General features: G+C 42.4%; 2 protein-coding genes and 2 long non-coding RNA genes across 5 annotated transcripts in view; 2 read left to right on the forward strand and 2 right to left on the reverse strand.

Moving 5' to 3' along the window:
- Window positions 1-26,460, forward strand: part of LOC138411123 (NACHT, LRR and PYD domains-containing protein 14-like) — a 153,180-nt gene that overhangs the window by 75,285 nt on the left and 51,435 nt on the right. The window contains exons 3-8 of one of the 2 annotated variants that reach the window (XM_069529956.1): window positions 1-1,588; window positions 1,826-1,999; window positions 2,553-2,726; window positions 4,313-4,486; window positions 16,183-16,356; window positions 17,551-17,724. The exon at window positions 1-1,588 is cut by the window's left edge and continues 611 nt beyond it. The exons of the other annotated variant lie outside the window; for it this stretch is intronic. Of the exons in view, the coding sequence (XP_069386057.1) occupies window positions 1-1,588; window positions 1,826-1,999; window positions 2,553-2,726; window positions 4,313-4,486; window positions 16,183-16,356; window positions 17,551-17,724 (2,458 nt within the window). The remainder of the gene's footprint in view (window positions 1,589-1,825; window positions 2,000-2,552; window positions 2,727-4,312; window positions 4,487-16,182; window positions 16,357-17,550; window positions 17,725-26,460) is intronic. 2 annotated transcript variants of the gene reach the window in all.
- Window positions 6,465-9,983, reverse strand: LOC138411210 (uncharacterized). The gene is made up of 2 exons (XR_011243866.1): window positions 9,220-9,983; window positions 6,465-7,662 (listed from the first exon to the last, which is right to left on the reverse strand). It is a non-coding gene; the product is annotated as an uncharacterized lncRNA (long non-coding RNA).
- LOC138411190 (NLR family CARD domain-containing protein 3-like) lies at window positions 12,439-15,237 on the forward strand. The gene is made up of 3 exons (XM_069530471.1): window positions 12,439-12,579; window positions 13,006-13,220; window positions 13,442-15,237. The coding sequence occupies exons 1-3, from the start codon at window positions 12,452-12,454 to the stop codon at window positions 15,235-15,237; spliced, it is 2,139 nt and encodes a 712-aa protein (XP_069386572.1). The 5' UTR covers window positions 12,439-12,451.
- LOC138411219 (uncharacterized) lies at window positions 19,844-24,882 on the reverse strand. The gene is made up of 2 exons (XR_011243877.1): window positions 24,395-24,882; window positions 19,844-24,280 (listed from the first exon to the last, which is right to left on the reverse strand). It is a non-coding gene; the product is annotated as an uncharacterized lncRNA (long non-coding RNA).

Genomic DNA, 26,460 nt, shown 5'->3' on the forward strand with positions numbered 1-26,460 from the left:
TTGAGACGGCTTCCAAGAGGAAGAGCCTCCACGACGCTCCCATCAAGTGCCACGACATCTTTAAAGCCTTCACTGACCAGCAGAGCAGCATCAGAGTCGTCCTGACCAACGGCGTCGCTGGCGTTGGAAAAACCTTCTCGGTGCAGAAGTTCACTCTGGACTGGGCAGAGGGTTTAGAAAACCAAGATGTGGGTCTGCTGGTTGTGCTTTCGTTCAGGGAGCTGAACCTGGTGAAAGACGAGCAGCACAGTCTTCTCACGCTGCTCCGTGTTTTCCATCCAACATTACAGAAGCTCACGGCAGAGACGCTCGCTGTCTGTGAACCTTTGATCATCTTTGACGGCCTGGATGAAAGCAGACTTTCTCTGGACTTCAACCACAGGGAGGTCGTGTCTGAGGTCACACAGAGGTCATCAGTCAACGTGCTGCTGACAAACCTCATCCAGGGGAATCTGCTTCCCTCGGCTCTCGTCTGGATAACCTCCAGACCTGCGGCGGCCAATCAGATCCCTCCTACATGTGTTGACAGGGTGACAGAAGTACGAGGCTTCACTGACGCCCAGAAGGAGGAGTACTTCAGGAGGAGATTCAGTGATGAGGAGCTGAGCAGCAGAATCATCTCACACATCAAGACGTCCAGGAGCCTCCACATCATGTGTCAAATCCCAGTCTTCTGCTGGATCAGTGCTACAGTTCTGGAGCACATGTTGACCACAGACCAGAGAGGAGAGCTGCCCAAGACCCTGACGGACCTGTACTCACACTTCCTGCTGGTTCAGACAAAGAGGAAGAACAACAAGTACGGTGGAGGACATGAGACGAGTCCACAGCAGCTGATGGAGGCTGACAGGGACATTCTTCTGAAGCTGGGGAGGCTGGCACTTAAACATCTGGAGGAAGGAAACATCATGTTCTACCAAGAAGACCTGGAGCAGTGTGGTCTTAATGTCACAGAGGCCTCGGTGTACTCAGGAGTTTGTACTGAGATCTTCAGAAGAGAGTGTGTGATCTTCCAGAAATCAGTCTACTGCTTTGTTCATCTGAGCATTCAGGAGTTTCTGGCTGCAGTCTACATGTTCCACTGTTACACACACACAGAAGAACTCAACAACTTCTTGGGAACAACCCTGGATGACCTCCTGAAGAGAACCATGGAGAAATCCCTCACCAGTAAAAATGGTCATCTGGATCTGTTTGTTCGCTTCCTTCACGGCCTCAGTCTGAAGTCCAACCAGAGAGTCTTAGGAGGCCTGCTGGGTCGGACAGAGAACAATCCAGAGATCATCCAGAGAATCATCAACAACCTGAAGGAGATGCAGAGTGATGACATTTCTCCTGACAGAAGCATCAACATCTTCCACTGTCTGACTGAGATGAACGACCACTCAGTACATCAGCAGATGCAACAGTTCCTGACGTCAGAGAACAAATCAAAGGAGAAACTCTCTGAGATCCACTGCTCAGCTCTGGCCTACATGCTGCAGATGTCAGAGGAGGTTCTGGATGAGTTGAACCTGGAGAAGTTCAACACATCATACCAGGGTCGACAGAGCCTGATCCCAGCTGTGAGGAACTGCAGGAAGGCTCTGTGAGTCCAGACATGATCAATAACATGTTGAATCAGTGAACACATCCTCTGCCACTTTGTTAGTCTGAATGAAGCTTGTACCAGATCTGAAAGGATTCTCTTGAGGTGTTTTTAAGATAAAATGTTCATGAGGCAAAAAGAGGATTTACCAGGGTGAGGGTCACATGATCACGTGTTGTATGAATGTTGTGTTTTCTGATTTTATTCTCACAGATTTGATATTTTCTTTAATTACAGATTCGTTGGTTGTGGACTCTCAGAGACTCACTGTGAAGTCGTGGCTTCAGCTCTGAAGTCAGACCCCTCACATCTGAGAGAACTGGATCTGAGTAGAAACATCCTGCAGGACTCAGGAGTGAAGCTGCTGTGTGCTGGACTGGAGAGTCCAAACTGTCGACTGGAGACTCTGAGGTCAGGTCCTTAAATCCTTGAATGTTCACTTTTCCAAAGTTCCTTCTTATTTGGTCATTATCTATTTAAATTGAATTGTCTCAGTTCTGCTCTGCTCACTGTCCCTCAGTCATCTGTCCCTCACCCAGCCTGTCAGTCACGTCCACCTCATCAGCCCAACTCCATTCACCTGCACACACCTGCTCCTGATCACTAGTGTCAGTGAATAACATGTGGACTGAGGCCGAGCACTCGTCCTCCTCAGGTTCTCAACAATAAGACACGTTCTTATTGAAGCACGTTGGACAGTTGATGAGTATAGAACCAAACAGGAAGTGACTGTCAGGAGCCATCTCTACTTTAAACAGTGTTTAATGACACAAACCTACTCAGTGACCAAACACACAGAGAAGAAGGTGATGAATGAAACAATGGTCCAACATGTCTGATGTGATATTTATCTTCAGGTCACAGACTGGACTGAGGTCAGCAGCATGTTGAGAGTCTGTGTTGACATGATGACGATCCACAATAACAGGAGGACACATTCAAATATTCACATTTCTTTATCCAGGTTGAATAACTGCAGTCTCTCAAAGATCAGCTGTTCTTCTCTGGCTTCAGCTCTGAGGTCAAACCCCTCTCATCTGAGAGAACTGGATCTGAGCTACAACGAGCTGCAGGACTCAGGAGTGAAGGAGCTGTGTGGTCTTCTACAGAGTCCAACCTGTCCACTGGAGACTCTGAGGTCAGACATCATGTTTTAATGTGAAAGCTTCAGTGTGTAGAATTTGACATCTAATGGTGAAGTGTAATTTTGCATGTTGCATATTTAAATACAAAGTATTTAAATATAAAGTATGTAAATATAGACAGCGCCCTGTACACACGTGTTACTCAGGCCTCCCTGCTCCACTTTCAACTGGTCAAACTGCTGCTCAGATCATCGCCACTTCAAGAAAACATGATCATATCACTGCTTGCCCTTTTCACACATCAACTGTGGAACATGTTCAGAAAATTGTGTGCAGACATTTTCTGGAGCTGAAGCAGCAGCAGGAGATTGTCCGGGTCAGACTCGTTCACAGCAACAGGAACATCTGGGGACATTCAGACGAGGGGTGGAGCCAAAACACATATCTCCATGATAACCATGGTTACGTTAAGTTACAGGTTCACTATGAAGGATTTAGTGACGTCTCCAGGTGTCCTACATGTGAACGTCGTCCACTTGTCCACGTTCACATGTACGACTCCTGAAGATGTCCAGCAAGATGTTTAGAGACATCTAGTGGTGAAGTTACATATTACAAACAACTGAACCTCGAGGACACGAGGACTTTCAAGCTGTTTTCAGTCACTCTCTGGAGTCTCCTGGTCTTTCCAAGTTGACGTCTTCGTCTTCTACGTGTCTCTTCTTCTTCATCCTGAGATATTTTCATTCTTTCAGTCTCATATCCGTCACGTTTGTGTCCATCATCAACACGTCCACTCGCTCTCTGTGAATCCTCAGGACATTTACCTGCTCTATTCTCACATGGACTCACTTAGAAACTTTACTCGGAGGCTGCAGGAAAAGTTCCAGAAAATGTCCAGAACAACTTGAGTCAGACTTCAGGTGTGAAAACAGCGACAGTGAAGTTTAGTCAAAGTCCTTTATTTTCACACATGGACTCAGTTTAATTGACAGTTAAGTTGAATCCTTTATACTTGATACTAGTCTTCTCTAGACTGGACTCCTGTAACTCCCTCCTCTCTGGAAGAAGACAAAAGTCACAAAGTCTCCAACTAGTTCAGAGCAGCAGCTTCTCACTGGTATTAAACGTCAACATCACATCACCCTGATCCTCGCTTCTCTCCTTTGACTCCCTGTCCGTTTGAGAATTGATTTTCAGATTTTACTGATCACTTTTAAAGCATCTGGCTCCAAACTACATCACAGAACTCTTGAGCCTGTATGTGCCTGCACGCAGCCTTAGATCCTCAGGTGGATCCTGCTGTTCCAAAGTCCAGGTTGAAAACTAAACCGTGACCTTGCTTTTACCATCAGGGCTCCTCGGCTTTGGAACGGCCCACCTGAGGAGATAAGGCAGAGTCAGTGACGTCTTTTCAGTCACTTCTTAAAACCCATTTTTATAGACTTGCTTTGATGTTATGTGTTTTTATCATTTTCACCTTTGATGTACTTGTTCTTTTATCTCTATTGTCATATTACGGCTTTTATGTGTTCAAGGTTTTATTTACTTTTCTTGATTTGCTGTCAAAGCACTTTGTAAACTCTGTTTTTAAAAAGTACTTTATAAATAAAGTTTATTATTGTTATTATTTATTCAGGTGGGAGGGCTGCAGACTGTCAGAGATCAGCTGTTCTTCTCTGGCTTCAGCTCTGAGGTCAAACCCCTCTCATCTGAGAGAACTGGATCTGAGCTTCAACAAGCTGCAGGACTCAGGAGTGAAGGAGCTGTGTGGTCTTCTACAGAGTCCAACCTGTCCACTGGAGACTCTGAGGTCAGTTCACTGACTGACTTTTGTAGATCTCATATCTATAACACAACATTTATACACGATTTATCTCATTTAATTCTAATTTAACATAATTCCTCTTCATACATAACTTGAATTCATGAATTAATTTGACATTTTAAATATTCAGCTACTTGTTAAAACTCATCTGTGTTTAGTTCTGGATTTCCTAAACTGATCTGCAGGACAGAGACCGGGTCCAAATAATCTATTGTTACTGAATCAGGACTCGTCTTTAGTCCAACATGTCTGATTTCATATTTATCTTCCATGTTATGAGTCTGTGCTGACATGAATATTTGTTATTTTCACACATGAACTCAGTTTAATTTACAGTTAAGTTTTATTCTTTATTCAGGTTGAATCACTGCAGACTGTCAGAGATCAGCTGTTCTTCTCTGGCTTCAGCTCTGAGGTCAAACCCCTCTCATCTGAGAGAACTGGATCTGAGATACAACAAGCTGCAGGACTCAGGAGTGAAGGAGCTGCTTGATCTAAAGCAGAGTTCAGACTGTCGACTGGAGACTCTGAGGTCAGTAGATGTTTGGAGTCAGTCCACGCTGCTTTCATCAGTATTTTACTAAACACAGTCAGTATCTCAGTACAGATCCAGGGTCTGTACTACGAAGCAGGATTTGTGGTTATCAGGTTAACTTCAGGTTTAGTTTTTTCAGTCCTACGAAGCTCGTTCACTTCTTCTCTGGTTAAATCACCATGGTAACTGATGATGAACGGCTAACATGCTCTGAAGCAGGTTAAGTTGGAGATCAACCCGTATAAAAGCTCCGCCCACTGACCAGCGTGACTCTCCACTGTTGTGTGGTGCACACTCTCCTTAAAGGGACGGAGAAGAGAAGTTTAAACCAACGTCTGGTTGGTTCAGTTGATCTCAGCCACTAACACACCCAGTACATCTCAATCTCTCCAGACTCATCCTGTCACCAAAATACCAGATGCTCTCAGTCAGGTCTCTGAAAATAGCTCATGTGTTTTTATTGAGTAGTGTCGTCAGAGGTTTGCACCACAGTGTCCTCAGAGACAGTGTGTCCTCAGAGACAGAGTGTGTCCCCAGAGACAGTGTGTGTCCTCAGTGAAGCTGTGAGAGGACAACGATGACAGACTTCAGGATTGGACAGAAACACAGAGAGACAACAGTCGGCCAATCAGACGAGCCAGAAGCCGGTTGTGATCATTTGATTGAGTTGACGTGAAGACGACAGTTGTTGTTGTTTTCATGTGAACAGGAAGTGAAGCTGGACCACAGCTTACAGTCTCACATGATGAGCAGAGACGTCTTCATCTGATCTGAGACACTTTGTTCTCTCACTTCATCAGTGAACAAATGATCAGTTGGCTCTTTGTCACAGCTCTGAGATCAGTGTGACTGAAGCCTCAGAGAAGCATCATCACCATGGTAACCATGAGCTGTCTCTACAGAGCAGAAGCTCTGCTGAGGTCCATCTGTCTCATCTGTCCACTGACAGTTTGTCAGAAGCACATGTTCATCAACACACAGTGAAACATGGCTTCACCTGTAACAGCAGGAAATCCAGCTCTCAAGTGTCCACTCTGCACTTTCAAATGCAGAGGAAACACACGTGATGGTCAAAGTGTGTGCAGCTCTTAGCGTGTTCATTCCAACACGTGAACATGAAGCAGAGAGGAAGCTGCTCCACCTCTGAACAGGACTGAAGTCCCTGCTGCTCTTTATACTGGATGTGCTGCATCACTGACTCACAGCTGATGAAGTGAGTCTCTGTCAACACTGATGTCTTCTTCTCTCAACAGATGGAGGAAGAAATCTTCATATAGGTGAGTGTGAAGAGGACAGTGTGAAGAGGACAGTGTGAAGAGGACAGTGTGAAGAGGACAGTGGGTGTGGACGGAGGCTGAGCTGTGTCCTGATGATCCAGAGGCAGAAGCAGCAGCAGCTTGTGTGTAGAGCGGCTCTGACTGGGCCTTGTTGCTGGGAGGCAGAGTGGAGACAGAGCTCCAGAGGAATCAGAGGAGGTGAGCTGCTCTGAGATCAGCTGTCACACAGTGTCCAGTCCACCGTCCTCCCTGTGTGTTCCTGTGTGACACAGCATCATCAGTGGATCTGCTGCTGCTCTGTCCTTTGACACAGAAAAGTCAAAGTTGTAAATATTTCCAAGTTATGTGCAGAAAAATATGCAGATTTAATGCAAATGTAACTTTCAAATGTAGAAAGTGACATTCTATCTACTGGTGGGGACATGAAGCTGTGAGCAGTCGCTGTTATAAATAAATAACTGCTGAGTTCAGACGAGCATCTTATGTTTTAAAACTATTTCACCCTGATCCCACTGACGGCAGCATGTTAGCATGTTAGCATGATGTGTGGAGAACTAACAATCATGTGAAAACCATGAGCACTGCAGTTAATCAGAAAGTGTAAAGTGGTGTTATTTGAACACAGATTGATGAGACCAGGCTGTAAATAAAATGCTCAGGACATTGAAGTATATAGTCAACAGTGATTTCTAAGAGTCGATGTAAATAAAGAAGAAAAGATAATGACGAGGTGCAGAACTTTTTCACATTAAAAAAATATATTATAATAATATATAATATTTTCAGAAGCTGAGGTTGTTTTAATTGAATTTGTCAAATGGTGAAGTTTGACATCTACATAGTTTAATAACATAGTTTTATGATTTGTATTCTCTCTGGATTCTTCATACATGTGTTCATAATCACAGAACTGCACTAATTCTACCTGTCACCTCTGCACTGTGTACCCTGTACAACACTCCGCTCCAATACTGGAACATTTACTTCATATGTGATATGTGTTATTACTGTGTGATATTATATATCTTTTATACAATACTCTTGTCTTTTTGCACATTCTATTTACATACTCTAATTCATAGTATATTATCTATTGTATGTATATTGTGTATAGTCAAGAATTTATTTGCATATATTATACCTATACTATATATCATATTATATCTATCTGTCTATGTACATTTATTCACAAATATTTTTTGGTTTCAATGAATAATTTCTTTATTTTACATTTTCCACTTCACACGTGTGTGTGTGTGTGTTTTCCTGTGGAACAATAAAGTTAACTAACCATAAAACAAAGACTCATGGGAGCTGTGGTCCAAGAACACCAACAAAATAAGTCCTGCCTTGGAATGATAGAGAGATAGAGAGATGGATAGAGAGATAGAGATATTTTTAGATTTTTACAAACACTTTATTTACATATTTTCATTGTTACAAGTTCTTAAAATAAAGTGCTCATGTAAATAGAATAATTATAAAAATACATCAATCAGTTAAAGAGTGTGGGAAAGACGGCTGATCATCAGTTACAGTGCAGACAATGTTTTTAAAACAGCAGCATTTTTGAAAAGACTCCAGATCAGAGACATGTTTATAAAAATGGAACTCGAGTCTGAGTCTTGCTCGGAGGTTTGTCACCCACACTGCCTTTGCTTCCTGCCCTTCCCTGTTCTCCACCATGTTCTTTCTGCTGATATAAATTGCCAGTTTGACTTCACCTGAGAGGAAGTTTAGGAGCTGCCACTTCTCTGTATTAAATTTGTTGTGGCCAGCTCCCATGATAAAAACCTTCTCAGTAAAAATGACATTAGAAAGAGTAAAAACCGTGGTTAAAAGAGAGAAGAGGCTTGTGAGTCTCCTGCACTCTGTAAAAACGTGATAGACAGTCTCACGCAGATCGCAAAATGGACTTTTATTTAGAACAGTGGGATTAAGAACAGAAATAAAAGCGTTGGAAGCAACGGCACCGTGTAAAATTCTCCACTGGAGGTCGCCGGTCCGTTTTTTTAGAGGAGGTTTATATAAAATCCTCCACTGTGGGCTGGGTCCATTTCCACCCCACCTCTGGGACCACACAGTGGGGGGCCTGTTGCTCAGTCCGGACTGGTGGATGCTCTTTACACAGTTCCTGTAGAGGGTTTCTTGGTCACCTCTGTGTGGGGTCGGGTTTTGTTCATTTACTACAGTGAGTAGGGGGCCGGTCTTCTCCCCCAGCCCTGGGCTCAGGGTGATTTCAGGGTAGGGGTCTGCAGCATCAGGTTCCATCTCTTTGCTTTGGTGGCCCCTCAGGAGGCTCCGCTCTTCTTCAGAGAGCCTCTGGGTCCAGAGCCCCAGGATCCTCTGGGCCACCCGGGTAGACTGCAGCCCCAGCAGAGAGCCCAGAGCCTGGGTGTCATTTAGTGTCGGCCCCACTGCATCCACCAGCTGCTGGAAGGTCCGAGTCTCAGACCGTGTGAGCGCCGCCATCAGGCCGGGTGTTGTGTTGGTGCTGACATCGAGTCTGGCTCCGTGGATGAATGGTTCTCTCAACAACCAGCACAGAGAGTCAGTGTTTGGGCAGCTTTTATGGTGAAATAGGGCCCATGGTTTAAAAACTCCACGATAAAAAGGAGGGAACCCACTTCCTTTTAGAAATGTAGGATCAGTTACAGTTTTGGCCCGTTGCTTCAACACGTTTTGCAAAACTTGGCTCATTGTGTCGAAACGAATAATGAATGAAGTCTGGTTTACAAACAGGAGCGGAGCGAACAGCGCAGACTGCTGTTAGCCACCTGCTAGTTAGCTTAGCATCATGTTTTAGTGACGCTGGAAACGTCGCAGCGGTTTTATTTCCTCATTGAACCTCGGGGCGGTGTGCGGGTGCAGGCGGGCAGACCACCGAGGGGTTCAATTCCCCGTACCTTCCTCCAGAGGCTCCAGCGGAGTCCCGAAAGTCACGAAGTCCTCGTCGCTGTCACTGTCCGACGCCATGTTTCTGCTACAACTACGGAAACTGCACAGGGACAAACCTCCCAGCGACCCGCGAAGCGTTAATGGAAGATAATTCAGATACTACAGCGACACCTTGTGGTGGCAACATGTAACAACTAAATACACGAGCAGTTCACTGAAACTGTGAAAAGTTCTTAAACTTTACTCTTTTAAAGTCAACGTGTTGTTTTTATGTTCACGGTAAAATGGACACAGAGACACATAAAAAACTAACAATAACTCTGACGGCTGCAGGCCTCTGTCCTGGAAACAATTACTAAGTGTGGTGGGAAACTATTTTGTAGCGGAAAACATTTATATCCGTGTATAAGCCATTTATGACCTGAACTGTTTGTGACCTTCTTTTTATGACCTTGCTAAAACCTTTATGACCTTTCTATTGCTTTATGACTGTTCTTGCTCTATCTTTCAATAAAACTTGTACAAATAAGGTTCCTGTGTCTTAATTCCTGTTTCAAACTGTGCCTACAGAACCAGTCTGAAGTGGCTCAGACAAACAGCCTTAGTTCTCATATATAAGATGTTTGCATTTGACTGTTCTTCATCAGCGCTCTGAGATCCCTGTGACTCCCTGTGTTGATCCTTTCTGCAGAGCGCTCCTAATAAATACACAAAGACAAATTTGGTAATCCAGCCTCTTGTATTTTCAGATTTCCATCACACATCACTGTGCGGGCCCTCGCACCTGTGGGGCCGGATGCAGCCGTGGCAAAGCGGCTCCGTGTTGTTCACATTTCGGAAACCGCAAGAAAGAAACAGAGAAACCAAATAAACTTTCACGGCTGATTTTACTTTTACAAATGAACCAAAGTTGTCTCTCAACATTAATTGACACACATCAGTAAGTTTAATAGAGTTTTCAACACGTTATCAACCTGAATTACAGGAGAGAAAAAATTCTCTTCAGCTCTGAGGAGGAAGCTCTATGAAACCAGTCCCACTCACACTGCCCTCTAGTGATTAAAACTTGCAACTGCAGCTCAAACATCTTGATTTTACATCTTCAAGCATCGACCTTCGTCACGGCTCAGCGTCACACGGTTTAAGGAAAAGTCATAATTCTGACTATGAGGGTCTTTTGATTTGTCTGCGCTCGTATATTGTACAGCAGCCAGGAGCAGTGCGTCACAGTATAAAACATGTCACTTCCTGTTGCCACCAGGTGGCGCTGTGACGATGAGTCAATATTGACATATCTATCTGATCAGGGCGGGACTGTGGAGATGTAACAATGTACACAAGTTACAGCATTTTTGTTTGTCAAGGCAAGTCGTTGAACTTTGACGCCAGGTTACTAACACGGTGTTCAACGAAAATTCACAGTTTCCATATGACTACATCATCGACGTCTTGAGGCCCCTCTGACAAAGTTTGACATGGTTGCGGTCAATGGACGAGGAGGAATTAATCAAAGTGACATTTCCTGTTGCCACCAGGGGGCGCTGTGATTTGAAGTCATGATTTCTGTGTAGGGGACTCTTGTCTTACATGTCCAGTTTGGAGGAGATTGGACCATGTATGTCCAAGATACAACGACCTCGTGTTTTGATGGCGAGTAATCAGTATTTGATGTAGGTCGTTCTAGCTAAGCTCTTGGACGTGTAAAATGGCCAAAATGGCCACTAAATCTAAAATGGCCGACTTCCTGTTGCATTAATCAAATCGGTGGCAGGTGTTTACTGAATTTCGTGATGCGGAGCCACTGGCCACGCCCATTACCAGTGACTCCAGAATCAGATACAGGCCCCGCCCCCACCCACTCACAGTGACTCACAGGTTGAGATTAGATGAGAGGAGCAGAGTCCGTTCACTTGGAGTTTCTGTTTGCTCCTCCACTCTGAGCTGCTCTCACTTTAACTCATAAACACTCATCACTAGTGATCAGGACCTGATCAGCAGAGGTGGGAAGTAACGATGTACAAATACTTTGTTACTGTAGTAGATTTTTCAGGTCTCTGTACTTTACTTGAGTATTTATTTAGACGACTCTGGCGGGTCTGATCCGAGGACCTCACCAAACCATCCAATCAGTAGTAGGACGGGCAGTGTGTACAAAGAGCAGGGACTTCACGTGAACACATCCCCCATCCATTAGTTCCCTGTACAGAATGATCCAGGTGCTCATGCAGGACCTCGGTTCAGTTCACTCTTTATTATTCTGTCTGAAATTTGGCAGCAAAACCAAACTGTGTCCCGTGATTTGTTTTCTCTCTGGACCAGCTCTGTGCAGGTTGTTAACAAAGAGGAAACTATCCTGTTTTGTTTGTCTACAACTTTTTGTCTTTGCAGAGAAACAGGCATCGTCTATCATTGAAGTTCAAAATTCAGATATTACATTTCAGAGCCTGTACTTTCTTACTTTTACTTGAGTAAAGGAGTTGAATCAGTACTTCTACTTTTACTAGAGTCTTTGTTTACACAAGTATCTGTACTTTTACTCAAGTAAAGAATGTGAGTACTTTTGTCACCTCGGCTCAGTTCATTCAAACATCATGAAAAATGACCAGTCAACATTTTACAGCTCAGTAACATGAGACGCTCACAGTCAGGACTCAGTGTGAAAGTGAAGATCTGGATTCATGATCCTACATCAATTATTAAATAAATATATGATCCAATAAAACATGAACTGTGAACATGAACCAGTTCATCTTCATGGAACTGGACTTTGAACTGCTTCAACACGGAGGAGGAGCAGGAGAGCAGGAGAGTGTCAGACTCCATTTTCACTTGGAGGAGCAGGAGAAGAAAAGTGAGCAGGTGAGTGTTCACACAACTTTCTGAAAGTTTTACTGTCACACTCTCTCACCTGCTGTTAACATCCATCTGCTGATCACACGGCTCCAAGTTTGTCAGTTCACACCTGGTGACAGACGTAGTTTCCATGTGATGGGATCACCAGAGACAGATGTGAACAGCAGGTGTGGAACAAAGTGTCTTCAAATGACTCATTAGCAGAGTTAACTCACAATTTCACTTTTTATCTTCATCACATCTGTTAATCAAGTGTTTAAGAACAGAATCATACATTACTGTGTGTGTGTGTGTGTTTGTGTGTGTGTGTGTGTGTGTGTGTGTTTCTTGAACAGACCTGTTTGTCCTGATTCCTGTGAGCTCAGTGTCTTTCCTCTCAGACTGAAGATGAGTGGTTATGAGGAGGAAGAGGACAGAGCAGAGTCTCCAGAGTTCAGCTGTGTGTCTCTGAAGAGTGACCAGTCCAAAGGTCTTCCTCTAAACTTCAGTAATGAACCTGGACCCTCACACACAAAGTAAGAGACTGTTTCTACTGTGAACTGATCTGAAGAGGATGTAGTTTCCTCTAGTGTGGCCCCTGCATTAGGACACAGCTTCATTGAAATTGGTGACTAATCTCTCAGAATCCCTCAAAGAGCTCAGACCTCCACCAAGGCCCAACACGCTCCTGATGAAACCACTTTGAAATTCACTACATACTCATTTTTATTTGGATCTGCACCAAATTTCACTCACTCATAAACATCAGTCCTCTGAACATCTGGTTCACAGAACACATCCTTCACCAAGTTTACTGGTGATCTGTTCAGTGGTTTTTATAATCCCACTAATGAACAAACCAACCAACACACAAACATACAGGGTGGAAACAAAACCTCCTTGACAGAAGTGATGACGACCTGTGACTGTGACATTTGACTTATCAGGACATGTCTTCACAGAGAGAGGAGGAGGAGTCATGTTTCTGAGGAGCAGCAGTCGTCCCGCTGTGCTTCGTGTCAGGACGTCCTGAAGGATCCAGTCTCCACCAGCTGTGGACACTGGTTCTGCAGACAGTGCATCACCTCATACTGGGACCAGTCTGGTTCTTCAGGAGACTCCTCCTGTCCCCAGTGTGGACAAAGATCCAGAAGAGGAGCTGGAGCTCAGACAGCCGGTCAGAGCAGCACTGTACATGTGTCTGCTGATGTCTTCACTTCTGACAACAGCACATGTTTGATTTTGTTCCTTCATACAGCATCAACATTTCACTTGGTTATAAAAGCACAAAGTTCAAAAGCTTTGATTTTCTCTAGTTTTTCTGTATCTGATGAAAACAATCAGCAGATTCTCAGATTCTCTGTCTTTAGTCTCACATTGTTTCTTGTCTTTCAGCAGATCGGGGTCTGCAGGAGGTTTTAGACCAACATAAGATCAGTCTGAGGAGGAGATGTGAACATGTGACTGAAGGAACTGAGGAAACAGGAAGTAGAACCCTCCTCAACAGGATCTACACTGAGCTCTACATCACAGAGGGACAGAGTGAAGAGGTTAATACTGAACATGAGGTGAGGCAGCTTGAGACGGCTTCCAAGAGGAAGAGCCTCCACGACACTCCCATCAAGTGCCACGACATCTTTAAAGCCTTCACTGACCAGCAGAGCAGCATCAGAGTCGTCCTGACCAACGGCGTCGCTGGCGTTGGAAAAACCTTCTCAGTGCAGAAGTTCACTCTGGACTGGGCAGAGGGTTTAGAAAACCAAGATGTGGGTCTGCTGGTTGTGCTTTCGTTCAGGGAGCTGAACCTGGTGAGAGACGAGCAGCACAGTCTTCTCACGCTGCTCCGTGTTTTCCATCCAACATTAGAGAAGCTCACGGCAGAGACGCTCGCTGTCTGTGAACCTTTGATCATCTTTGACGGCCTGGATGAAAGCAGACTTTCTCTGGACTTCAACCACAGGGAGGTCGTGTCTGAGGTCACACAGAGGTCATCAGTCAACGTGCTGCTGACAAACCTCATCCAGGGGAATCTGCTTCCCTCGGCTCTCGTCTGGATAACCTCCCGACCTGCGGCGGCCAATCAGATCCCTCCTACATGTGTTGACAGGGTGACAGAAGTACGAGGCTTCACTGACGCCCAGAAGGAGGAGTACTTCAGGAGGAGATTCAGTGATGAGCAGCTGAGCAGCAGAATCATCTCACACATCAAGACGTCCAGGAGCCTCCACATCATGTGTCAAATCCCAGTCTTCTGCTGGATCAGTGCTACAGTTCTGGAGCACATGTTGACCACAGACCAGAGAGGAGAGCTGCCCAAGACCCTGACGGACCTGTACTCACACTTCCTGCTGGTTCAGACAAAGAGGAAGAACAACAAGTACGGTGGAGGACATGAGACGAGTCCACAGCAGCTGACGGAGGCTGACAGGGACGTTCTTCTGAAGCTGGGGAGGCTAGCGCTTAAACATCTGGAGGAAGGAAACATCATGTTCTACCAAGAAGACCTGGAGCAGTGTGGTCTTAATGTCACAGAGGCCTCGGTGTACTCAGGAGTTTGTACTGAGATCTTCAGAAGAGAGTGTGTGATCTTCCAGAAATCAGTCTACTGCTTTGTTCATCTGAGCGTTCAGGAGTTTCTGGCTGCAGTCTACATGTTCCACTGTTACACACACATAGAAGAACTCAAGAACTTCTTGGGAACACATGGGAACACAGACGGTACCTTCTCCCTGGATGACCTCCTGAAGAGAACCATGGAGAAATCCCTCACCAGTAAAAATGGTCATCTGGATCTGTTTGTTCGCTTCCTTCACGGCCTCAGTCTGGAGTCCAACCAGAGAGTCTTAGGAGGCCTGCTGGGTCGGGCAGAGAACAATCCAGAGAACATCCAGAGAATCATCAACAACCTGAAGGAGATGCAGAGTGATGACATTTCTCCTGAGAGAAGCATCAACATCTTCCACTGTCTGACTGAGATGAACGACCACTCAGTACATCAGCAGATGCAACAGTTCCTGACGTCAGAGAACAAATCAAAGGAGAAACTCTCTGAGATCCACTGCTCAGCTCTGGCCTACATGCTGCAGATGTCAGAGGAGGTTCTGGATGAGTTGGACCTGAAGACGTTCAACACATCAGACCAGGGTCGACGGAGACTGATCCCAGCTGTGAGGAACTGCAGGAAGGCTCTGTGAGTCCAGACATGATCAATAACATGTTGAATCAGTGAACACATCCTCTGCCACTGTGTTAGTCTGAATGAAGCTTGTACCAGATCTGAAAGGATTCTCTTGAGGTGTTTTTAAGATAAAATGTTCATGAGGCAAAAAGAGGATTTACCAGGGTGAGGGTCACATGATCACGTGTTGTATGAATGTTGTGTTTTCTGATTTTATTCTCACAGATTTGATATTTTCTTTAATTACAGACTCAGTGGTTGTGGACTCTCAGAGACTCACTGTGAAGTTGTGGCTTCAGCTCTTAAGTCAGACCCCTCACATCTGAGAGAACTGGTTCTGAGTAGAAACATCCTGCAGGACTCAGGAGTGAAGCTGCTGTGTGCTGGACTGGAGAGTCCAAACTGTCGACTGGAGACTCTGAGGTCAGGTCCTTAAATCCTTGAATGTTCACTTTTCCAACGTTCCTTCTTATTTGGTCATTATCCATTTAAATTGAATTGTCTCAGTTCTGCTCTGCTCACTGTCCCTCACCCAGCCTGTCAGTCACGTCCACCTCATCAGCCCAACTCCATTCACCTGCACACACCTGCTCCTGATCACTAGTGTCAGTGAGTAACATGTGGACAGAGGCCGAGCACTCGTCCTCCTCAGGTTCTCAACAATAAGACACGTTCTTATTGAAGCACGTTGGACAGTTGATGAGTATAGAACCAAACAGGAAGTGACTGTCAGGAGCCATCTCTACTTTAAACAGTGTTTAATGACACAAACCTACTCAGTGACCAAACACACAGAGAAGAAGGTGATGAATGAAACAATGGTCCAACATGTCTGATGTGATATTTATCTTCAGGTCACAGACTGGACTGAGGTCAGCAGCATGTTGAGAGTCTGTGTTGACATGATGACGATCCACAATAACAGGAGGACACATTCAAATATTCACATTTCTTTATCCAGGTTGAATCATTGCAGTCTGTCAGAGATCAGCTGTTCTTCTCTGGCTTCAGCTCTGAGGTCAAACCCCTCTCATCTGAGAGAACTGGATCTGAGTAACAACAAGCTGCAGGACTCAGGAGTGAAGGAGCTGTGTGGTCTTCTACAGAGTCCAACCTGTCCACTGGAGACTCTGAGGTCAGACATCATGTTTTAATGTTTAATAAAGACTCAGTGTGTAGGATTTAGTGATGTCTCCATGTGTCCTACATGTGAACGTAGTCCACTTGTCTACGTTCACATGAACGACTCCTGAAGATGTCCAGCAAGAGATTTAGAGACATCTAGTGGTGAAGTTACATATTACAAACAACTGAACCTCGAGGACACGAGGACTTTCAAGCTGTTGTCAGTCACTCTCTGGAATCTCCTTGTCTTTCCAAGTTGACGTCTTCGTCTTCTACGTGTCTCTTCTTCCTCCTGAGATATTTTAATTTTTCCAGTCTCACGTCCGTCACGTGTTTGTGTCCGTCATCAACACGTCCACTCGCTCTCTGTGAATCCTCGGGACATTTACCTGCTCTATTCTCACATGGACTCACTCAGAAACTTTACTCAGAGGCTGCAGGAAAAGTTCCAGACAATGTCCAGAACAACTTGACTCAGACTTCAGGTGTGAAAACAGCGACAGTGAAGTTTAGTCAAAGTCCTTTATTTTCACACATGGACTCAGTTTAATTGACAGTTGAGTTGAATCCTTTATACTTGATACTAGTCTTCTCTAGACTGGACTCCTGTAACTCCCTCCTCTCTGGAAGAAGACAAAAGTCACTCTCTCACCTCCAACTAGTTCAGAGCAGCAGCTTCTCACTGGTATTAAACGTCAACATCACATCACCCTGATCCTCGCTTCTCTCCTTTGACTCCCTGTCCGTTTGAGAATTGATTTTCAGATTTTACTGATCACTTTTAAAGCATCTGGCCCCAAACTACATCACAGAACTCTTGAGCCTGTCTGTGCCTGCACGCAGCCTTAGATCCTCAGGTGGATCCTGCTGTTCCAAAGTCCAGGTTGAAAACTAAACCGTGACCGTGCTTTTACCATCAGGGCTCCTCGACTTTGGAACGGCCCACCTGAGGAGATAAGGCAGAGTCAGTGACGTCTTTTCAGTCACTTCTTAAAACCCATTTTTATAGACTTGCTTTGATGTGATGTGTTTTTATCATTTTCACCTTTGATGTACTTGTTATTTTATCTCTATTGTCATATTACTGCTTTTATGTGTTCAAGTTTTTATTTACTTTTCTTGATTTGCTGTCAAAGCACTTTGTAAACTCTGTTTTTAAAAAGTACTTTATAAATAAAGTTTATTATTGTTATTATTTATTCAGGTTGGAGGGCTGCAGTCTGTCAGAGATCAGCTGTTCTTCTCTGGCTTCAGCTCTGAGGTCAAACCCCTCTCATCTGAGAGAACTGGATCTGAGCTTCAACGAGCTGCAGGACTCAGGAGTGAAGGAGCTGTGTGGTCTTCTACAGAGTCCAACCTGTCCACTGGAGACTCTGAGGTCAGTTCACTGACTGACTTTTGTAGATCTCATATCTATAACACAACATTTATACACGATTTATCTCATTTAATTCTAATTTAACATAATTCCTCTTCATTCATAACTTGAATTCATGAATTAATTTGACATTTTAAATATTCAGCTACTTGTTAAAACTCATCTGTGTTTAGTTCTGGATTTCCTAAACTGATCTGCAGGACAGAGACCGGGTCCAAATAATATATTGTTACTGAATCAGGACTCGTCTTTAGTCCAACATGTCTGATTTCATATTTATCTTCCATGTTATGAGTCTGTGCTGACATGAATATTTGTATGTTATTTTAACACATGAACTCAGTTTAATATACAGTTAATTTTTATTCTTTATTCAGGTTGAGTCGCTGCAGTCTGTCAGAGATCAGCTGTTCTTCTCTGGCTTCAGCTCTGAGGTCAAACCCCTCTCATCTGAGAGAACTGGATCTGAGGGACAACGAGCTGCAGGACTCAGAAGTGAAGGAGCTGCTTGATCTAGAGCAGAGTTCAGACTGTCGACTGGAGACTCTGAGGTCAGTAGATGTTTGGAGTCAGTCCACGCTGCTTTCATCAGTATTTTTACTAAACACAGTCAGTATCACAGTACAGATCCAGGGTCTGTACTTCAGGTTTAGTTTTTTCAGTCCTACGAAGCTCGTTCACTTCTTCTCTGGTTAAATCACCATGGTAACTGATGATGAACGGCTAACATGCTCCGAAGCAGGTTAAGTTGGAGATCAACCCGTATAAAAGCTCCGCCCACTGACCAGCGTGACTCTCCACTGTTGTGTGGTGCACACTCTCCTTAAAGGGACGGAGAAGAGAAGTTTAAACCAACGTCTGGTTGGTTCAGTTGATCTCAGCCACTAACACACCCAGTACATCTCAATCTCTCCAGACTCATCCTGTCACCAAAATACCAGATGCTCTCAGTCAGGTCCCTGAAAATAGCTCCATGTGTTTTTATTGAGTAGTGACGTCAGAGGTTTGCACCACAGTGTGTCCTCAGAGACAGAGTGTCCTCAGAGACAGTGTGTGTCCTCAGAGTCAGAGTGTGTCCTCAGAGACCGTGTGTGTCCTCAGAGACCGTGTGTGTCGTCAGAGACCATGTGTGTCCTCAGAGACAGTGTGTGTCCTCAGAGTCAGAGTGTGTCCTCAGAGACCGTGTGTGTCGTCAGAGACAGTGTGTGTCCTCAGAGACAGAGTGTGTCCTCAGTGAAGCTGTGAGAGGAAAACGATGACACCTCAGGATTGGACAGAAACACAGAGAGACAACAGTCGGCCAATCAGACGAGCCAGAAGCCGGTTGTGATCATTTGATTGAGTTGACGTGAAGACGACAGTTGTTGTTGTTTTCATGTGAACAGGAAGTGAAGCTGGACCACAGCTTACAGTCTCACATGATGAACAGAGACGACTTCATCTGATCTGAGACACTTTGTTCTCTTACTTCATCAGTGAACAAATGATCAGTTGGCTCTTTGTCACAGCTCTGAGATCAGTGTGACTGAAGCCTCAGAGAAGCATCATCACCATGGTAACCATGAGCTGTCTCTACAGAGCAGAAGCTCTGCTGAGGTCCATCTGTCTCATCTGTCCATCTGTCTCATCTGTCTCATCTGTCCATCTGTCTCATCTGTCCACTGACAGTTTGTCAGAAGCACATGTTCATCAACACACAGTGACACATGTCTTCACCTGTAACAGCAGGAAATCCACCTCTCAAGTGTCCACTCTGCACTTTCACATGCAGAGGAAACACACGTGATGGTCAAAGTGTGTGCAGCTCTTAGCGTGTTCATTCCAACACGTGAACATGAAGCAGAGAGGAAGCTGCTCCACCTCTGAACAGGACTGAAGTCCCTGCTGCTCTTTATACTGGATGTGCTGCATCACTGACTCACAGCTGATGAAGTGAGTCTCTGTCAACACTGATGTCTTCTTCTCTCAACAGATGGGGGACAGGATCTTTCTCTAGGTGAGTGTGAAGAGGACAGTGTGAAGAGGACAGGGTGTGTGGACGGAGGCTGAGCTGTGTCCTGATGATCCAGAGGCTGAAGCAGCAGCAGCTTGTGTGTAGAGCGGCTCTGACTGGGCCTTGTTGCTGGGAGGCAGAGTGGAGACAGAGCTCCAGAGGAATCAGAGGAGGTGAGCTGCTCTGAGATCAGCTGTCACACAGTGTCCAGTCCACCGTCCTCCCTGTGTGTTCCTGTGTGACACAGCATCATCAGTGGATCTGCTGCTGCTCTGTCCTTTGACACAGAAAAGTCAAAGTTGTAAATATTTCCAAGTTATGTGCAGAAAAATATGCAGATTTAATGCAAATGTAAGTTTCAAATGTAAAAAGTGACATTCTATCTACTGGTGGGGACATGAAGCTGTGAGCAGTCGCTGTTATCAATAAATAACTGCTGAGTTCAGACGAGCGTCTTATATTTTAAAACTATTTAATTAAATTTCAACAGTTTTATTTGACGTGTTTTCTTGAATGACGTCAGATGAGATCTTCTCTGTAAAGTCGCAGCTGATGGATCTGACCTGAGTTTGAGTTTCTAACTTTTGATGTTTCACTGTTTAATGGTAGAAGATCGAAAATCTCAGCTTCAATTCTTCATTTAATTCAACTGCTGCAGGAAAACCACGAAATCCAGTTTGATCATCACAAAAACGTTTCTTTCAAACCTCAGATTTTTTATTCACTTGTAAAATCTTGCGGCTGTTTTGTTTCAATGAATCATTTTATTATTTTTACATGAAAATAAAACTTTTCCACTTCACTCAAGTTAAAATTCTCTGCCGGTCAGTTTGTCTCTGGTCCACAGCTGCTCAATGATCAGAAGGTTGGTTTGTACCGAGCTGGAGTTTCTGTGTCCTCCTCCACTCTGCTCTCACTTTAACTAATGAACACTCACCACCAGGGGGCATCATTCAAGGTAAAGACCGTGGTGACGGTGTGAGTGAGGTGGAGACAGATCTGAAAGGTGGGAAACTGAAGGATGCACAGAGATTACAGGCCTCTAGAGAAGGTGAGAGGTGTTTAAAGCATATTGATGGAATCTGAGGAAGAAATTCTCCCAAAGAAAGTAGTGTTGGGATACATGACACACACAGAGAGGGAATATATACCAAGACCAGTAAGATGCTTCAGCTGTCAAAGATCTGGTCATGCTGCTCTGACATGTGAAGGAAGAGAAGGTGTGCTAGATGTGGTGAGGATCATGAGGATGAACAGTGTGGGGAAGGGATGGAACCAAACTGTTGTCACTGTGGAGGAAACCATAGTGTGGCATATGGAGGATGTGAAGTCATGAAGAGGGAGGTAGAGATTCAACAGGTCAGGGTACAAAACTAAATCACATCTGCAGATGCTGTCAAGATGGTGAACCAGAGGAGAGAGAGTGAAGACACACAAATGAAGAACAACACATTAAACATCAAGAACAACCAAGAGGGCAAAGTGTGAGTTAAAGAAACGAGTCACTTTTATAGCAGGAGTCATAAATGCTACGATGGAAACCAAATGAAAAACAGAAAGAAAACAAATAATAGTACAAGCAGCTGCAAATCATCTGAACATGAATGAAGAGACTTGGGAGGAGGTGAGAGATGATGCAAGGAGTTTGGTGGCAAATGGACAAGAGCTCAAAAACTGTATGAATCAATCATCATAAATCAGATTATAAATCAGTATCAGACGATGTTTGTGTGCAAGAGACATGAAACCAAATCTGGATTTTAGAATCCTCAATTATACTGCGGTTGATAGGAAAGAGGGGGGGTGCACTAGATTTATCAAGGAACATATGTCATCAGAGATGTCAGTAAGAAGAAGAAGAAGACATTGTGGTAGAAATGTGGACAAATGAAGGACAGTTTAACATAAATGACTATAACCCATGCAGGAAACTAGAAATCAGTTAACTCAAGCAGATACAAGGACAGACTAGCACTGGATCTGACACTGGATTCAAGTGAGGTGGCAGGGAAATGTGAGAGGGAAGTTTGGGAAGACTCAACAATTGGAAGTGACCACTACCCAATATTCAGTAACATACACATAGACCGTGAAGTGAAAGTAGAAGGAAGAGAAGTGACGTGGATATTCAGTAAAGCTAGGTGGGATCAGTTTCACTACTTATGTAAGGAGGGAAATGGGGAAATAGATCAAAGCCAAGAGATAGAAAAAGTGGAAGAAAAGTTCAGAGGAATTGTTTGAAAAGCAGCAGAGTTATCAATCCCTAGAAGCAAAGGGACAATGAGTAGGAGAGCAGCACCCTGGTGGACAGAGGAGTGTAGTAGAACCATTAAAGAAAGAAATAGAGTTTTTAAAGAATTAAAGAGAACCCACTATTTAACAAAGCTCATTGAATATAAAAGGCTCAAGTAAGGAAAGTGGTGAAGGAAGCAAAGAGAGAAAGTCGGAGAGAATTCTGGAATAAAAAAGGCAGATCAACTCCCATAAACAATGTATGGAGAACGATAAGAAAAGACGAGGGGAATCCGGAGAGAGTGGCAGTACCCAATATTAAAAGTTGGAGAGAAAACAGCGATACCAAATGAAGACAAGGCAGAAATAATGGTTGAGATGTTTGCAGAAATTCACAGTTCTGACAATCTAACCTAGGAAAGGAAGCGACGGAGGGAAGAAAGTAGACGAGCAAATCCAGGGATTATACAGAGAAGAGAAAGCACGAGTGGTGTGATGGATGCACCTTTTACTTTACAAGAGATGAGGAGAGCCACAGGAGAAACTGGGTTAACATCTCCAGGGAAAAGAGCAAATGTGTTATATAATGTTAAAACACTTGGCAAAACAGACAGAACACCAGCTTTTAGGGATATATAATAAAATATGGGAAGAGGGAAGATTACCCACGAGCTGGAAAGAAGCAATCATCATTCCTATAATAAAACCAGGAAAGGACCCGACAACTCCAACGAGCTGCAGACCCATAGCACTTACTTAGATGTTGGAAAAATAATGGAAAGGATGATCGGTGAGAGAAGGACATTCCATCTAGAGAGGAGAGGTTTGTTATCTCCTCATCAGAGTGGTTTTAGGAAAGGGAGGGGAACAATGGATCCAATCTGTTCAGAGACAGAAACTAGGGAAGCTCAAATGAAGAAAGAATTTAGAATGGCAGAGTTCTTTATGTGGAGACGGCTTATGATATATGGAAAGAGGGTTTAATGGTTAACTAGACAAAATGGGAACAACAGGAAGAACTTTGAATTGGATTCAAACCTTTATTTTTGATAGATACATCCAGGTAAAGATGGGAACAACCACATGGACCAGGTATAATAGATAACGGAACGCCTCAGGGCAGTGTGATCAGCCCAATACTTTTTTCCATCATGATTAAGGATGTGTACTCAGACTTAAGTTCTGATACAGGAAAAGCATCATCTGCTGATGATGGGGCTTCATGGACAAAAGGTAAAAACTTAACACTAATCCAAGGGAAGATAGGAAATGTAATCAGGATGGTAGAGAAATGCTCATATTCATGGGGATTCAGGTTTTCAGTGGAAAAAACAAAAGTAGTGATGTTTTGTAGAAAGAAGATGAGCGAGGCTGGTTTAAAGATGTATGTGGAACAGTTAGATCAGGTCAACACATTTCAACATCTGGGGTTTTATTTGACACAAACCTGGAATGAACATAGAAATAAGAGAGAGGAAAAAAGATGGTTCTTAATGGAATGAGATGTCTCAAAGGGTCTGAATGGGGAGCCAGTAGAAAAGCTTTGAAGAACATATATATATATATATATATATATATATATATATATTCTACAAACAGCTAATGCTAATTCACTGGTCAAACCTACAAGGACACAAGAAGAAGATCACTCAACAATGGCATCACAGTGGACAGAGCAAAACCAGTTGAACCATGTTCAGACTCGCTCTCAGCACTGGTATCATTACAGTCATCCCACAGCAGAGCAGATATACTGTATGAAATATACCAGACACTATTCAGACGACATCACACACTAACACAAGTCAGCTTCATGTAGATCCAGTGGCGGCTGGTGGAGTTTTCTCCAGGGGGGGCTATAACTCCAAAATAGACATATACAAGGTATCACACCCGTGTATTTACAGGAATGAAAACAACAAAAACATAATAATATACAATAATAGAGATTATAAAAATATCAGTCTCTTATGGCAAAAAGAAAAGAACATTGTTTTTATCCAAAGTTTATCAAATCAGAAAGTAAAAGATGAACATTGTTGTGATAACAGTGTTAATTTTACCAACCACAATGGATGTAGAAATATTATCCATGACACTTTGCAATGACTGTCAGCAGTTGCAGGTCATGTTAAGTTGAGGGAGGAACACACGAAGTGTTGTGCAGATGAAGCTTGTGAAGGTCGTCCTCATGTTGACCAGCCTGAAGCTGTCGATCTCCACCATGTTGCTGCTGCCACAGTGGATTCTGAGGACATCAGGCGTTGCACTGCTTCATGAAATGAAAGAAGTCACGATAAAGGATGTGTTATGCTGAAATCATTGTCACATCTGTAGATTAAGGAACAGAGGAGAAACAGGATAATATACAGATACTGTAGAAGACAACAATACTTTTGACACATGTAATATCAGCTGTGTTAAGCAGCCAAGACGGGTACTTACAGTTTATTCTGTGTTCAGCAGGTGGAAGCTCCACAGATTTCAGCCAAACTGATGTACTAAAAGAAATAAACATTGTACAAATATATAAAATGTCTTTCTACCTCATCTGTAATATTCAAGGTGATAATCTCTCACAGTGCTGTTGATAACAGTCCACATCAAGTCCCTCAACTTCTCTCAGTGTGAAAACAGATACATATATAATAAATATGATATGAGCTCTGTTTACAACAGTGGTGTGTGGAGATTATAATCACATCTAAACTGTTATATAATTACACATCTGCACTGAGTCTAACTCACTGTGAATTCATAACAGGCTAAAATACGACGTGGTAATAGTGATGGTGGTTCTACGAGTCTGTATCACATGCAGCTTATTAATATGAACTTATTCAAATTACAATCAAATGACAACACAACTCTTTACTAAAGCTAGTTAACACACACACACACACACACACACACACACACACACACACACACACACACACACACACACAACACACAGTCACGTGATTTCCAGTAACTGCAGAGAGGAGGAGGAGCCAGTGAAAGTGAAAGTGAAAGTGAAAGTGTTCAGACTCAGTTAAACTTTGAGGAGCAGAAGGAAGAAACGTGAAGTTTGAGGCTGGTGAGTGTTCGAGCAACATTCATATGAATCCTTCATATTATTCATTCATGCATTGCGTGGCACACACACTATTATTCCTCGCGTTCATTATTCTCCCGCTTCAGGACAAAAGTTTGGGGACGATGGGGACAGCTGAAAATCACTTGGACAGAGACGCAGTGGTCACAAGTTCAAGAGCGAGTTTTTACTGCTGCGACATAGAAACATACTGAGTCCCTCTGTCTCTAATAGTATGGAGGAGCACAATGACTGAAGTATAAATCAATAATACAATCAGAAATACTTACATAGATAAATAAGAACCAAATACATGTCTTGTGTATTTCTGTGTCCATATGTAAATGAGTAGAGGCGGTCCTCACCTCAGTCTCCAGCAGGATCGTATTGATTTATACTTAAAGCTCCAGTGTGTAAGATTCAGGTGAAAGGGAACTATTGGCAGAAATCTAATGTAGAAGAATCCTCATGATGTTTTCACCAGTTCGTTTCATCTCAATTGTATGAAATGTCATTTTCTTTACCCAGAAAAGACCCTTTATTGAAATACTTTATATATAAATACTTAATATTAAAATACTTTATATTTAAATACTTTATGTATAAATACTTTATATTAAAATACTTTATATTTAAATACTTTATGTATAAATACTTTATATTTAAATACTTTATATATAAATACTTTATATATAAATACTTTATATAAAATACTTTATATATAAATACTTTATATTAAAATACTTTATATATATATATATAAATACTTTATATATAAATACTTTATATTTAAATACTTTATGTATAAATACTTTATATTTAAATACTTTATATATATATATATATAAATACTTTATATATAAATACTTTATATTAAAATACTTTATATATATATATATATAAATACTTTATATATAAATACTTTATATTTAAATACTTTATGTATAAATACTTTATATTTAAATACTTTATATATATATATATATTTAAATACTTTATATATAAATACTTTATATTAAAATACTTTATATATAAATACTTTATATTAAAATACTTTATATATATATATATATAAATACTTTATATATAAATACTTTATATTTAAATACTTTATGTATAAATACTTTATATTAAAATACTTTATATATATATATATATAAATACTTTATATATAAATACTTTATATTTAAATACTTTATGTATAAATACTTTATATTTAAATACTTTATATATAAATACTTTATATTTAAATACTTTAAATTTAAATACTTTATATATATATAAATACTTTATATTAAAATACTTTATATTTAAATACTTTATATATAAATACTTTATAATTAAATAATTTATATTTGAATACTTTATATTAAAACATTTATATTAAAATATTTTATATATAAATACTTAATATTTAAATACTGTATATTAAAAT

Source organism: Paralichthys olivaceus, chromosome 1 (assembly GCF_024713975.1).
Source record: "Paralichthys olivaceus isolate ysfri-2021 chromosome 1, ASM2471397v2, whole genome shotgun sequence".
NCBI lineage: Eukaryota > Metazoa > Chordata > Actinopteri > Pleuronectiformes > Paralichthyidae > Paralichthys > Paralichthys olivaceus.

Bases quoted from the DNA above. Each gene is read 5' to 3' on its own strand.
- LOC138411190 (XM_069530471.1), top strand. From the start codon at position 12,452: ATGAGTGGTTATGAGGAGGAAGAGGACAGAGCAGAGTCTCCAGAGTTC. The intron at 12,580-13,005 runs GTAAGAGACTGT...ATGTCTTCACAG, and splicing joins CCTGGACCCTCACACACAAA to AGAGAGGAGGAGGAGTCATG. The intron at 13,221-13,441 runs GTCAGAGCAGCA...GTCTTTCAGCAG, and splicing joins AGCTGGAGCTCAGACAGCCG to ATCGGGGTCTGCAGGAGGTT.